This window comes from Python bivittatus, unplaced genomic scaffold, assembly GCF_059951505.1.
Source record: "Python bivittatus isolate LINGU-HERP-01145 unplaced genomic scaffold, Pbiv_v1 ctg000020_np1212, whole genome shotgun sequence".
Lineage (NCBI taxonomy): Eukaryota > Metazoa > Chordata > Lepidosauria > Squamata > Pythonidae > Python > Python bivittatus.
This window is the reverse complement of record NW_028277030.1, coordinates 60185952-60202120: the sequence shown is the minus strand read 5'-3', so window position 1 is coordinate 60202120 and position 16169 is coordinate 60185952. Positions and strand designations below refer to the sequence as shown.

The 16169-nt window shown below is 39.5% G+C and overlaps 1 protein-coding gene across 3 annotated transcripts in view; it reads left to right on the top strand.

Moving 5' to 3' along the window:
- The window catches only part of REV3L (REV3 like, DNA directed polymerase zeta catalytic subunit), a 94683-nt gene that overhangs the window by 2905 nt on the left and 75609 nt on the right, over window positions 1-16169 (top strand). For all 3 annotated transcript variants that reach the window (XM_088139533.1, XM_088139543.1, XM_007426588.4), the window contains exon 2: window positions 15569-15758. In XM_088139533.1, the coding sequence (XP_087995659.1) occupies window positions 15569-15758 (190 nt within the window). The remainder of the gene's footprint in view (window positions 1-15568; window positions 15759-16169) is intronic.

Genomic DNA, 16169 nt, shown 5'->3' with positions numbered 1-16169 from the left:
AATCAAATAAAAACAGCACCAAATCATCATTTTTTAAAAAGTTTACACAGTGGTCTTTAGAGAAAGTCTATTAATGGCCATTGAAATAACATTGCCTGGATGAGATTTAGCAATGATTTTTATATTTAAATGAAGGCCTAGAAATAAATTGAACCATACTTGAAAATTGAAAATAGTTCACTGAGTTTATACTGTGCCAAAGGACTAGAATTGAGGTTGACTAGAACTAAGCCTTAAAAATAAATATAAGTCTTGCAGGTTTTTCTTCATTCTTTTTTTTAAATGTACTTCAAATGTTATTTTATATATACTGTGTAGTGTTCTAACTATGTTACAGTGCCTCTGGAGAATGTTGGGAGTTAGAACTTGAATTTCTATGAAAGTGTTTCTGGAACTTTAGAGGAGATAATCATCACAGTATACAAGAATAACCTGAACTTCTGGGGCCTTATCCTCACTATATTTGAGTACATTGAAAAAGCTCAATCAAAGATGAAATAATAAATATTTGATACAGAGTTTCAAAGAAAAATTCAGTCCAACTTTGTCATTAGGTCTTTTCTGGCAATCTCCTCTCTTTGACCTACCCTTTGGTAGGAAAGCATTTACCTTGGCTAAATACAACATATAGTACTGTCATCTGCACTTCTAGAAGACTGATTTAACAGCACTTCTACAGAAATGCCCCTGTTCCTGCCTGCTTAAGGACATACAGATAGTCCCTGGGTTAAGAATGCCTGGATTACAGATGACCCATAGTTAAGAACGGAGTCTATTGTAGCAAAATTTGAGTTAAATACACAGTGATTCAAGTTAAATACACAACGGTTTGAGTTCATTACACAATATTACTTATACAGTATTATACAATAATACTGTTCTGGCTTGCATACAAATTCGACATAAGGACAGACCTTGGGAATGGAACACATTCTTAAACTGGAGACTACCTGTAGAACTAATCATCTATATCCTGTTATGTTGCCCTTTTACTCTCCCATCTTGCCAGTCTGTCATGAAAACATAGGAAGTGTATACTGTACCTCAGCCTCCACCTCATAGTAGATAAGTCAGTGACAGCCTTTAGAAACACAGCACAATTTTGCAGAATCATTAGTGTAGCATTTTTTAAAATTGTATAATCACTGTAAAGTACAACTTCCAACAACTGACATATTCCAGGCATAATCTTAATAACTTTTAAGAGTACCCTCACATTGTACCATATCTGTGTAAGATTACAGGTAGTCCTCAGGTTACAACCTAATTGGGATTGGAATTTCCCTCACTAAGCAAAGTAGTTGTTAAGCGAAACATCACATGACTGTGTTGCTTAGCGACAGAAGTTCCAGTACTTCAAGCTGTGGTCATTAGGCAAGGACTCACTGGCCAGCCTCAAGCCCACAGCACAGAGCCTCTGTTGGCACTGGGCTCAGAGACGGCGGTGAGGGGCAGGGCTTAATCCTGCCCTGTGCAAACTGCCTCCATTTCAACTCCCCCCACCTGCCTATCTTCCCCCCCATCTCTGCCCTTTTGGCCACCTTGCACAGCATAGCTGAGATGAAGACCCTGCTGTATTCCCCTGCCACCTATCCTTGCCACCACACTGCCCCTTGCCGCCTGTGAGCCCAGCACTGACAGAACCTCCATGCCGTGGGCCTGAGGCTGGCTGGCATCAGTGAGCCCAGCAGAGGGAAGGCAAGGTGACGCCGAAGAGGAGGAAGAAGACGATGGCACCGAGGACAGGGAGGAAAGTCCATTGGGGTGGCAGCAGCAGAATACAGTGGCATCTTCATCTCCACCATGCTGTGCAGGGTGGCCAAAGGACAGGGATGGGAGGAGATAAGTGGATGGAGGGAGCTGAAGCAGAGGCAGTTCGTGCAGGGCAGGAGAATGTGACTGTGGGACACTGCAATGGTTATAAATGTGTGCCAGTCACCAAGTGCCCAAATTTTGATCACATGACCGTGGGGATGCTGTGGTAGTTGTAAGTGTGAGGACTAGTCATAAGTCCATTTTTTAGTGCCATCATAATTTTGAATGGTTGCTGAACAAATGGTTGTAGCCCGAGGACTACCTGTACTTCTACCATTTAAAGCTGTAGCAATTGTTAAATCAGCATTTTAATATCTCAGTAGCCTATTATATAGCAATATAGGATCGCATTCATTTTTCAGTTAAGTATTTTTGCAAGTTTAGTTTTTATACTCCTTAGATCTATTCCTATATTTCAGTGTTTTAACTTATTTTCTTTTACTTTGCAATTAGCTTAGCCACTTTTAATCTCATCCTTTTTTTTATCTCTGTAACATTTGTCATGGAATTTGTCATGGAATCAGTTTTAGTCACTGACCATAAAAAAGGTGGTGGTGGTTGTTTGAAGGAATAGGGAATGTGTATACTTTTGCTTTCATTGTAGCAATGAACTCTTACATAAGGTACCTACCATAAAATATTGATAATTTCTTCTTCCTCAAAAAAAAAAAATCCTCTCCCACCCTCTTCCTTCATAAGCTTTCTCATCACTAAATATTTTGCAACCTTTTAAGGAAGATGATAATTACATTTTTGGAATTTTATCCTTCCTTTAAACATATTAACAGAGTGATTTGCTAATAGAAATAGAAGTCAATAAGCTAAACAGCATATCCATACCAGCCGCACAAAAATAATATGAACAACAAAAGTGTTAAAGCTTGGAAAATTCACTTCAGTGGTTACTAGCCAGAACTGAGGTATTGTAAAAAGAATGTTTCAAAGTCAGGGTACCACAATTGAAAATCATCTTTGTGATCTAAATGCATTTATGTGATCCTATAATATGTTCTTAGTCTTTTTGTTTAATATTTGGATTGTCCTCAGTTGAACATGAAGGAAACAAACCCAAATTTTTGCTTTTGTAATTTTTAGACATTTGGGGTTCAGAACTTTTAAAAATTGCTCAGATTGCAACCATTAGCCTGAATAGGGCATTCTGTGCTGAGCAAACTAGACTAATAGGCATTTGAGAGCATAATGAGATTATTTTAACATGGCAGCTAATTACTAATTCTTTTGGAGAAAACTTTGTAAACAGGGCTGTCAGTGGGGGAAAAGCATCCTTCTCCCAAATCCATAACACCTATTCTTCACAGATAGCTTTTAAGCAGGACAGTCATATGTCTGGGATATTGTAGTTGCTTCCTGTATTGTAGATGCTGTATTAAATTGAGTTTATTTTCAGAAAAAATAAATATACTTTTAAGTCAAGCTCAACTCCTAGTGATTGCAGCTTTTTTGACAGTATTATAAAAGTTGTCTTCCACTGCCTCCTTCTGGGATTTTTTTTTTTAATTTGACAGTCTAGCCAAGAGTCTGGCACTCCAAGACAGCTCCCCATCCAAGCATTAACCAAGGCCATCCCTGCCACATTCAGCCAGAGTCAGCAAGGTACTGTCATCTGCTGAGGCTTGAATTCAGAAGCTGTTTCATAAAGCTTTATATGGCTTTATACTGTATCACTGTTAACAACAGCTTCAGGTTGTTATTTCACATCCTCATTCTTTGATTACATTGTGCTAATTTTGCTTAGATCTTTTCCATATCCATTCCTCAGAGATTCATCTGGTGTTTACAGTACTTCCTTTTCCTTCCTTTCTACTAGGCAGCTTACTCTATCAGCCTTAGATCTTAAGTCTCTTTTTCTCAACTCCTCATGGGGAAAATTGGATTATTAATTTTCAGTGTTTTTTATAGGCAGATAGACTGTGATGCTTCTGTTTATTCATAGCATTACATCAGTGCTACTTCAGTAGAGTTCTAGTAGTAATTGAGTTACCATAAATGAATAAAATACAGTGTTATGGCCAGTTTTCAAGGATGCTATTCCAATATTTTTGTATCTGTCCAGTGTTGGTATTCTGTCAGGACTTTTCAAATAATGATACTGAAGCAGGCCTGTAAATGATGGAGAGGAAGGTATTCTGGATTTGTCACTGGTAAAAAAAAAAAAGATTATATGCTGATGATGTTTCAGTAGTCTTCATGAAGAAGGAACTGTATTCCAATAGATGCCTCTCTCTAAATACAACATAATAGACTTCCATGCAGACCTAGTATAAGCCTAATAAGTAAAATAATTTCTTTTTTCTTTTTTTCTTTGAAGAAAGTAAGTAGTAGCAGAGAGGAAAAAGCAAATGTAAGAAAGTAGAAGACCAAGTTGTGATCTTTTCTTTATGATTTATCACTACAGCAACTAACTAAAAGGGATGTTCAGTCTTTGCTAAAAGGCAAGAAGTGCACTTCTATTTTAGAGTTCTGTTAAACAGTTTTGAAGAGAATAGATCCTGTCAATTAAGAAAGCTACAAAGACCAGAGGTGCAAAACCTGAGTTCATAGGGCTGCATGTTGCCTCTGAAAGGCTTAGCTGTAGTCTCTGAGTCCTTTTAAAAGTTGACCTCAAGTTGCTGACCTTACGATTTTTAAAAAATTATTTAAAAATTATTTTTTAATAATTTTTTGCTTCTGTCATATTAAAATTAACAATTATATTAATGACATTTAATTTAGTTTTGGTCTTGATCCTACTTTTTTTCTGTCCTACTTTTTGGCTTTATGGACCTCTGCATGCCATTCAAAGGCACTTGGTTTGAGAGAAAAATGCAATCCTAGTGAAGACATGTATCAGAGATGTTTTTTTCTTGGAGAGAATTGGATTTTGTTTCTAGAATTACTAACCTGTATCAAGGAGATAATATAATAAAAATATTAATAACTTTGTTATAGTTATGTCTATTATGTTTTTACTGTGTATATGTAAGATATTTGACACGTGCATATAAAAACGTAGCAAGTTTGCAGCAAAGGTTTCTGCTGTGCAGCAATCCAGATTTGAAGGGCAGAATGTGATTCAGAGCTCACCCAAACATACATGTAGCATCTGTTTGGAGCACTTTAAACCAAATGTATCTTTTTCTAGAAGGGCAGTTGTGCAAGCCCAGAAAGAGATGCAGCTGTTTTAAGGTGTTTCTGACAGATATTATAAGTGTGCCCATGCATATTCTGAATCATACTTTGCTCTTTAAATCCAAATCTCTACACAGTTATAGCAGATGTTTGTTTTCCTTTGAGCCTATGAGAAAGTAGTCAGAAAGTTGCTGGGATTGTCCTCAGCTGATTTCTTTCTCATCTTTGTATACATATTTCTAAACCTATATTTAATGTTAGACAGTATAAACGCAGCACTTACAGTTATGTTTACAGGTTTAGCATTCTTTCATAATAGAAAAAGAATTTTTTTTTCTCCTAAGTAACAGGTAGCAGAAGGTTTTTGGATGTTTCAGTTTCTCCATATTGTTAATAGAAATGAACAAATAATTTATTTTCCTATAATTTCTATGCTTTTGGCTTCATTTTATCAGTAAAAAAGTACCTAAATTAACAACTAAAGCCTGTACATGTCAAACATGAACACTCTAAGAGCTTTAGGCCAGATTACCTAAAGTAGAGTAAGGAATTTGTAAAAGTCTATCTGTGGCTGAACGTCCAGCACCTTTATCAAGTATGGCTTTATTGATGAGGGATAATCTTCCACTTGCTTTATAAAGTATTTACATTTTATAGTTTGAAATTTTGTGTATCATTTCTAAGAATTGGGATATTTAATGTTACCACCCAAAGTCAGGTCGCACTGAAATTCAATCAAATAAAATTAAAATGTACAAATATCCATTAAATCATGGGTTTGCCCATTAAATTAAAGTTTTGCTGCAAAATATGCAAACAGCATAAATTGAGAAGAATAATGTATATTTGGCTTTCTCCTGAATGGTCCATTAAATCTAAGTATTGTAAGAAAGTAAAAAGGGGCAAAACTTTGTGTCCTTGATTATCAAACCACATTCTATATTCCAAAGAAGCTAACTAGTATTATTTTGTCACTTTTATATCTTGCCCTACACTTAGAAGCTCAAGCAGCTATTATTTCAGATAGAATTACCAATCTAATGTTACATTACAAATTATGTGATTCTTTTTAGAAAGTTATGGCAAAATTCATGTCAATTTTAATTTTCTTGCTTGGTTATGTAAGTGCTTTAGAACAAAAGATATAGAGATTCTCCATACATTATGGTTGCGCACATATGAAGTGCTCCTGAATTGCAGTCTAGAGGAGAATCAAAATTATCAGTATTTACTAGGAATTGTCTTCCATATGGAATACAGCTATAATTGTTATTTGCTCAGGGGAAAAGAATGATCCCTTGATATTAAGGAACAGACAATACAAGAAAATGCAGTACTGTTTGGTTTAGGGTAAGTATCTACCTTACATATCTTAACATATAAATCTATTCAGATCTAATTTTCTCACTTTTAAAATATATACATGATAATCACATAGGTGTTTCACTTAAATTGAAAGTGATCTCTTTCAGCACAGAAGAGCTAACTGTCAGTAAATTTTTCCCCAGGTGGGGTAAGAAGGCAAAAGTGTAATAGATAAAATAATTTTTATTGTTGACTGCAGTAACTATTTTTTCCCCAAACAATATTGGCTAAGTGACTACCACATATACTATACAGGTAGTCCTCACTTAACAATGGACCGGCAACTCCTGTCAGCCCTCCCAGGTAAACCAGACAGGAAACAAGATTAGATGAACTAATTCTACTTTATTGTAAGGCTGCATTAACAATCTTGCAAGTCTGAAAGCACAAATCTCCCACCTGAGTAGTCAGAGTGGGTCTTTCCTAAGTTTCTTTCTTTGACTGTTACCCTGTTGCGGACTCCTTTCTCTTTTATCTGATCGTTCCCTAGGCAACATCTCTTTCCACCATCTTCCAAGGCCACACTCACATTCCATCACAACTCCATCGCTAAGCAACATGGTCATAAAATGTGATGTCACATGACTATGCCGACTTACGACAGTAATTGCAGCAGTTCTGGTTGCCGTCATTAAGCGCAATGTCACATGATTGCCATTTGCAACCTCCTACTGTCTTCCCTGTTGACTTTACTTGTCAGAAGCTGGCAGTGAAGGTCGTGAATAGCAATCACATGACTGCAGGATGCTGCGACTATTGTAATTGTGAGCTGGTTACCAAGCACCCAAATCACGATCACATGACTGCCAGGACGCTGCAACAGCAACAACTATGAAGACCAGTTGTAAGTCTCCTTGTTCAGCACCATTGTAATTTTAAACAGCTGCTGAACAAGTGGTTGTTAAGTGAGGACTATCTGTAGATGAGCTGCAATTACAATAGAATTTAAAGTATGATAGATGCAAGCAACTACAGGTGGTCCTCAACTTAGGACCACAATTGGGACTGGAATTTCTATCGCTAAGTAATGTCATAAAGCAAGATGTCATGTGACCGCATCACTTAGCGACCGCAATCCCAGCAATTCCCCTTGCCGTCATTAAGCGAATTTCACTGGTCTTTAGCCGAGGACTCACCCCAATCCAAACCATTCTGGACGGTCTCTCCAACCCTGAGCCTCAGTAAGGTAAGGGACTGCCTCCAACTTCCCCCACCTGCCTATCTCCCCCCCATATCTGCCCTTTTGGCTGCCCTGCACCCTGCCTTGCAGGGTGGTGAGCAGCCCCAGAATTGCACAGCTCTAGGGCTGCAAGAAGCCCCTGAGCCACAGCACAGCATGAAGCTGCAGCTGCCTCAACCCAGCTGTGCAAAGCAAAACCTGCCCTGTCTTTTTGAAGGCTCTCTGCGCTGTCTTCAGAAGCCTGCCCTATCTTTCTGTAGGCACTGTGAATACAGTGCAGGTTTCCAAAGGCAGCGTTCTGAAGGCTTGGGGAGCCATGTGGAGGATACGTTCACTGGAGAAGCTGGGTCTGAAAAGGAGATAGCAAGGGCAGCAAGGTGCTTCTGCTTCAGCTGCATTGGCTGGGCAAAAGCAAAAGATTGGTGCGGGGAACTGGGAGAGAAGGTAGCTGAGTGAATGAATGCTTCCTGGGGTGGCAGGGCTGGGGTGGCTGCAGCTTCCTGGGGTGATTTCACGCAGCTGGGCTGGGGTGGCTGCAGCATCATGCTGTGCTGTGGCTCAGGAGCTTCTTGCACCCCCAAAGTTCTGTGGTTCTGGGGTTGTTTGTCGCCCCACAAGGCAGGATGCATGGTGGCCAAAAGGGCAGAGATGGGTGGAGATAGGCAGGTGGGCTGAATTGAAGTGCCCTTGCGGTTGTGTGGGCAGGCTACCAAGAGCCTGAATTTTAATCACGTGACCATGGGGTTGCTGCAATGGCCATAACTTCGAGCACGGGTCATAAGTCCATTCAGTGCCATCGTAATTTCGAATGGTCTCTGAATGAAAGGTCGTAGTTGGTCTATTTGTACATTTTTGTTTTTAACCAAACTGATCACAGTGGATTATTAAATAGTTTTTATTGGGGACTGGGAGTGCAGTACATACTACTCTTTACAGCTTTCAAGAATGCCAGCAAGGTAGGAGCCAAATAAGCCATAGGTGGTAAGTTCTTCCATGCTGTTAGTGCCACCACTGAAAAGGCCCCGATCCCCTTAATCTTTCACGAGGTTGGGACCTAAGCATTGTTTTATAAGATGATTGCACAGAACAGGCAGATTCTGGCCAAAATGGGTGATCCTGAAGATAAGTTGGAGCTGAACTATGTAAGAGTTCATAGGTTAACACCAGCACTTTTAATTGGACCCAGATACCTTTTAGCAACCAATTAGTGAGAATGCAATAGTGACCAAAAAAATTAATTCCTTTGCCAGCATGGCAACTACAGAGTAAACCTTAAAAAGACCCCTAGCTTTTCCCTTATACATATATTCTTTCCAATTGTCCTATAAGTTTAATTTCCCTTGACTACAAATGAACTGCCCAGAGACAGTAAAGTACGGGTAGTCCTTGCTTAATGACCACAGTAGGGACCAGAAAATTGGTCATTAAGTGGGCCAGTCATTAAGCAAGTCACCACATGTCTGGACTCGATTTTATGACCATTTTGCAATTACTGTAAAGCAAATCACTGCAGTCGTTAAATGAATCATGTCGTTAAGCGAATCCAGGCAGATCTTGTCAGCCCCCCTTGCTTTCTACCTGGGTTTTCCAGATAGGTGCGGCTGGAGCAGACAGACACACAGCCCTGGTCAACAGCGGGGAAATAATTAGGGATACATACAAATCACTTCCAACTGAACACTGAGGCACAAGAGGTTCTTTGTAATACACGGAGACCCAGTGAATTTAAAGTAACAGCAAAACTTTATGGTTGCAAGGTACATTTGCTCTTCCTCATACACACACACACTTACCCACGTCCTTCCCAACTAGGCTGCCAGGCACTAGCTAGAGGGAGGGAAGCCGCCAAGTCTGGATGACTCAGATGACCAAGACGACTCAGAGTGGGCGGGCTTTGGGACCCCTTTTATCCCCAAAAGGACAAGTTGATGGGATTGGGGTGAGGGCCTCCATGTGCTCAGGCCCAACCTCCTCTTTCTGGTTCAGGTCATGTGCTCAGGCCCAACTTCCTCTTTCTGGTTCAGGTCCTTTGTTTTTTCCTTAATTTTCCTTAACACTTGCTTCCTTCGTATCTACCTCCCTGAAGGGATCTCATAGATAAGATTCCTGGCTTTTGTCCTCTCTGCTTACCTTGCCTGCTTCATCTTTAGGTTATGGCAGCTTCAGCCTAGTCTCACACTATCATTTTAAAGTGCTGCTCCTTCTAGTATACAAATAAACTGGCTATAAACATACATAACTTTTTATTTGTGAAGTAAGGGCAACATTTGCCAACCTGGGTATTGTAGGATTGAAATCCAGTATATCTTTAAGCCTCACATTGAAGAAGGCTGCAGTCTTGGTCATCTTCCATGTAACATCGTTTTGTGTTTTTCCCAAAAATTGATAACATTTCTTTTAATTTTCCTGTAATAGATTTGGTATAACAAATTTGTTTATATCTATTTGACCACTGTGATATTTAAGGGACCTCATTTTCAGTCCTTCCTATCTACTGAGTGATCTTCCAAGAGAGGATACATGTAGCCCCTCTTTATTTTTTATAAGAATTTAGTCTGATTTTCAGTTATTATAGTCTGAGTTAATGCAATTTCATTAATGGGTATACAGTCAGGTCCAGAAGTATTGGGACATCGACACAATTCTAACATCTTTGGCTCTATACACCACCACAATGGATTTGGAATGAAACAAACACAATGTGCTTTAACTGCAGACTGTCAGCTTTAATTTGAGGGTATGTACATCCAACTCAGGTGAACGGTGTAGGAATTACAACAGTTTGCATATGTGCCTCCCACTTGTTAAGGGACCAAAAGTAATGGGACAGAATAATAATCATAAATCAAACTTTCCCTTTTTAATACTTGGTTGCAAATCCGATGCAGTCAATCACAGCCTGAAGCCTGGAACGCATAGACATCACCAGACGCTGGGTTTCATCCCTGGTGATGCTCTGCCAGGCCTCTACTGCAACTGTCTTCAGTTCCTGCTTGTTCTTGGGGCATTTTCCCTTCAGTTTTGTCTTCAGCAAGTGAAATGCATGCTCAATGGGATTCAGGTCAGGTGATTGACTTGGCCATTGCATAACATTCCACTTCTGTCCCTTCAAAAACTCTTTGGTTGCTTTTGCAGTATGCTTTGGGTCATTGTCCATCTGTACTGTGAAGCGCCGTCCAATGAGTTCTGAGCATTTGGCTGAATGTGAGCAAATATTGCCCGAAACACTGCAGAATTCATCCTGCTGCTTTTGTCAGCAGTCACATCATCAATAAATACAAGAGAACCAGTTCCATTGGCAGCCATACATGCCCATGCCATGACACTACCACCACCATGCTTCACTGATGAGGTGGTATGCTTAGGATCATGAGCAGTTCCTTTCCTTCTCCATACTCTTCTCTTCCCATCACTCTGGTAAAAGTTGATCTTGGTCTCATCTGTCCATAGGATGTTGTTCCAGAACTGTGAAGGCTTTTTTAGATGTCGTTTGGCAAACTCTAATCTGGCCTTCCTGTTTTTGAGGCTCACCAATGGTTTACATCTTGTGGTGAACCCTCTGTATTCACTCTGGTGAAGTCTTCTTTTGATTGTTGACTTTGACACACATACACCTACCTCCTGGAGAGTGTTCTTGATCTGGCCAACTGTTGTGAAGGGTGTTTTCTTCACCAGGGAAAGGATTCTTTGGTCATCCACCACAGTTGTTTTCCGTTGTCTCCCGGGTCTTTTGGTGTTGCTGAGCTCACCGGTGCGTTCCTTCTTTTTGAGAATGTTCCAAACAGTTGTTTTGGCCACGCCTAATGTTCTTGCTATCTCTCTGATGGGCTTGTTTTGTTTCTTCAGCCTAATGATGGCTTGCTTCACTGATAGTGACAGCTCTTTGGATCTCATCTTGAGAGTTGACAGCAACAGATTCCAAATGCAAATAGCACACTTGAAATGAACTCTGGGCCTTTTATCTGCACATTGTAATTGGGGTACTGAGAGAATATCACACACCTGGCCATGGAACAGCTGAGAAGCCAATTGTCCCATTACTTTTGGTCCCTTAACAAGTGGGGGGGCACATATGCAAACTGTTGTACTTCCTACACCGTTCACCTGAGTTGGATGTACATACCCTCAAATTAAAGCTGACAGTCTGCAGTTAAGGCACATTGTGTTTGTTTCATTCCAAATCCATTGTGGTGGTGTATAGAGCCAAAGATGTTAGAATTGTGTCGATGTCCCAATATTTCTGGACCTGACTGTATCTGAGGCTGTTATTATTTATGTTATTTTAGTGTCTAAATAGTTTATATTGTGATACTGATTTGTAAACTGTATACAAGATGAATATTTTAAAATTGAATAAAAGTCTGACAATTTATATGTTGAAAAAAGGACAGAGAATACATTAGTTTCCTGAAGTACAAGGATCTTAAGTGATACTTCCGTGTGTTGAGTGCTACCAGATACCAGATACTCATCTCTTTGATGATAATTAAATATGGTTCAGTAAAACCTCGATTTTATGAACGTCTGTTCAGGGACTTTGGATGCAACTGATAAAGTCTGAAGTATAGTGGAAAAGTCAGTTGATGAAGTGGTCTGGACACTTTATATAAATGTATGTAACTTTTGTAAAATTATGCAGAGTGTGTAATTATATAAATCACATAAATTTTAAGTAAAATTATGTGAATTTGCATTTAATAAGCATCTGTTTTTAATGGACATTATTTCTTCCCATTTGGTCTGTTCAATTAAAATTTTATTGTGACAGGAAATTATAATGTAGTTTTACCTGTGTTGCACACATAGCAATAAAAAGAGTTTAGGCTGAAAAAAACACAAAATCTTATTTTTTGCAAGCAAAGTAAATTAATGCACAATTCAGACTTCTAATTTTTTTTCATATCACAATACTGATTTAAAGCTTCTGTGCTGATTACTTATAACAGAAATAGCTTTTCCATTTGACATAAAAAGAGCATTATTCATCTTGATAAATTTTTGCTGCAAGATTAAATATATTGACCTACTATGCTGATCTGTTCAGATTAATGACTGTTTTTTTTTGTTAGAAATGTTTTAAAAATAAAGTTCAATTTTGCCTACTTTAGTAATAATACTAAATAACACTGGGATCCATTCCCAGTTGGATACCAAGTGTGTGGCATGGCCTGTGGAGATGCCTGGGGTACGTACTTACCCTGCTATCTGGAAATAGTTTGATCCTCTTGGTCCTGAGGAAGTGGACAGGGTTCTCCGGGCTATAAATGCCACCATTTGTCAATTAGATCCATGCCCTTCCTGGCTGGTTAAGGCAGCTCGGGAGGTGACGTGTCAGTAGGTCCAGGCAATGGTGAATTCATCCTTGAGGGAAGGAGTGTTTCCAGTTGTCTTTAAGGAGGCACTGGTGCACCCCCTACTCAAGAAACCATTGCTAGATCCCACTGTACTGGACAACTTTCACCCAGTCTCCCACCTCCCCTTTTAAGGAAGGTGGTTGAGGAAGTGGTGGCACTGCATCTCCAGAGGATCCTGGATTAAACCGATTATCTGGACCCTTCTTAGTTGGCTTTCAGGCCTGGATACAGGACAGAAACAGCATTGGTCATGTGTTTGGATGATCTCTGGCAGGAGTGGGATGGGAGTAGTGCATCCATCCTTGCTCTTCTTGACCTCTCAGCAACTTTCAGTACCATTGACCATGGTATCCTTTTGGGTTGGCTTGGGGAGTTGGGGGTGGATGGCACAGTTTTGTGCTGGTTCACCTCCTTCCTCCAGGGCCAGTCCCAATCAGTGTTGATAGGGAATGAGAGGGCCAGCCCATGGCCCCTCCTCTGGGGTGCCACAGAGGTCAGTACTCTCCTCACTCCTTTTTAACATCTACATGAAACCACTGGGTGAGATCATCCACCACCATGGGATGAGGTATCATCAATACGGATATAATACCCAATTATACATCTCCATCCCAGGTGATTTGAGTGATGCTGTGATCACCCTTTCATAGTACCTGAAAGCGGTGGGGGTCTGGATGGGGCACAACAGGCTTCAGCTGGTAAGATGGAGTGGCTGTGGGTTGGGGCCTCCCCTGTATCCGGGAATTTACCATCTTTGGTTCTGGATGGGGTTGCACTGTCCCAGATAGATCCAGTGCGTAATCTTGGGGTCCTTCTGAATTTATGACTCCTGCTCAAGGAGCAGGTGGTAATCATGGCCAGGAAGGCCTTTGCTCAACTACGTGTTGTGCTCCAGTTATGCCCTTTCCTGCATCAGGAGGCCCTCCGGTCAGTCACTCATGCCCTAGTCATCTCCCATATAGACTATTGCAATGCACTCTACATGGGGCTACCCTTGAAGAATATCTGGAAGCTACAGTTGATTCAAAATGCGGCTGTGTGGACAATCTTGGGCGCCCCAAGGATGGCACATATTACACCTTTGCTGCAGGGGCTGCATTGGGTGCCAATTTATTTCTGGGTCCAATTCAAGGTGTTGGTTATCACCTTGAAGCCCTACATGGCATGGGACCAGGTTACCAGAGGGACCATCTCATCCCCATTACATTGACCTGTCCCACCAGGTCGGGCAGAGAAGGTATGTTACAGACCCCATTGATGAAAGAATGTCAACTGGCAGGGCCCAGAAGGAGAGCCTTCTCTGCCATTGTCCCCACCCTATCGAATACTCTCCCCCCAAAGGTGAGGCGGGCCCCTACTCTCTCTCCCAACCTTCTGGAAAGGGGTGAAGACCTGGCTCTGCCAACTCACGTGGGGCAAGAAGATGGGCAATCAACCCTGGGGGTGGCTGGCACCTTAAAGATGCTCCTGTAACCTTTATTTATCATCAGTATCTTGGAAGACATTATTTATGCATGAATGTGTTTTTTATTATATTTTAATTGTATTTTAATTAATATTTATTATTCTTTTACTGTAAACCACCGAGAGTCACTCTTGAGTGAGATGAGTGGTGACTAAATTTGAAATATAAATAAATAAAATATAGTTAACATTTGTATTTGTTGTTGGGTGTGTGTGTGGTTTGGGGGGTATTTTATCTGATTATACTATTAGCCACCCAAAACCTATGGGAATAGGTGACATGCAAGCATAAATAAAATACATTAACACATCAACTCTGTTCTAGGAAACTGGGTAGTTAAAACGTTTAATGTACATATATGAAGAACTTTAACATCGTTATATTATTGCTTTAAGTCTGATTTTAAACTGTTTCAGTGTTTTTTATAGGAAGTAATATATATCATATATACTGGTGGATAAGCCCATCCACAGATAAGCTGACCCTCAAATTTTTAACCAAAATACCATGAAAAATGTGCCACCTGCTGATAAGCCGACTCTGAAAATTTTCATATGTTTTATTTTTCACAATTGGCTTATCTGCAGGTGGCATATTTTTCATGGTGTTTTGGTTAAAAATAAGTGTTTGCTTATTCACAGATGGGCTGATCCACAAGGATATATAGGATATACTTTTTTAAAAAGCTGAGGGAAAAACCTACCATATATACTCACAGATAAGCCTATCCGCAGATAAGCTGAGCCCAGTTCTGAGGTGTATTTTGGAACCTAAGATTCTCAGCTGATCTGTGATTATATATGGTAAATGTTTTAAATATATACATATATTTGCTAATTTGTATCTGCAGACTAGCTTCAATATCGTTAATTAGTGACATTCTATAATAGTAACAAGTATAATAACCCTCTGCTATTTATTAAAGAAGCCTTTCTTTTTTAAGCTGCTTTTGAGCCTGAGGACTCTTAAAGGAATTGCATTTCAATGGTGTCCTTAAAGCAGTCATACTTTTTTTTTTCAGACTGGTATGGAAGCCTTAAAAAAAAAAGGACTGCTTTAATAAATAGCAGAGAGTTATTTTACCTGTGTGAAGTCTTAAGCACCTTTTTGGAATCATTTGCAAAGGGTAAACAGCTGCATTCTGTAATGTACCATAAAATATATTTATCATGTAAATTGTACTTCTTTTTGGCATTTATTTGAAAGTAATGGCTTTCTGAACTCTTCAGAATTTTTCTGAACAATTTGTCTCTCCTCTAGGCCAGAAGACTTGTCTCCATTTACATGGTATTTTCCCTTACTTGTATGTGCCATATGATGGGTATGGACATTTACCAGATCATTATCTGCGTAGTTTGGCATTCAGCATTGACCGGGCACTCAATGTCACTTTAGGAAATCCATCCTCTTCTGTTCAGCATGTGTTTAAGGTGTCACTAGTTTATGGAATGTAAGTATTGATTAATATTTTAAACACTTTAAACCACAGTTAAATAATGAAATTATTTTTGAGAATCTTTAAAGGGTTAATATTTATTATTTGTATTTTTATTCACAAAACAGCCTCTTTCACTCTCCTCATAACATTTAAACTGATATTGTACTGTATCCATGCCTATTAATTTTCACAATGAACCAACCCTGGCTATTTTTCTTTCTAACAAAAAGTTGGCTACAGAGGTTTTCAGTATAGGTTGGAGTTTCAGCATCATTTAACATTTTAAATGCAGCATCTGAATAAACTATCATTATAATTACTTGTTCTTGCCCTTGTTTTTAAATGGAGGATTTTGGAGGTGGAGAGGGAGTGGAAAAGACAATAGCTGAAAGACTATAATTAAAATACAGAGGAAAACTGGTG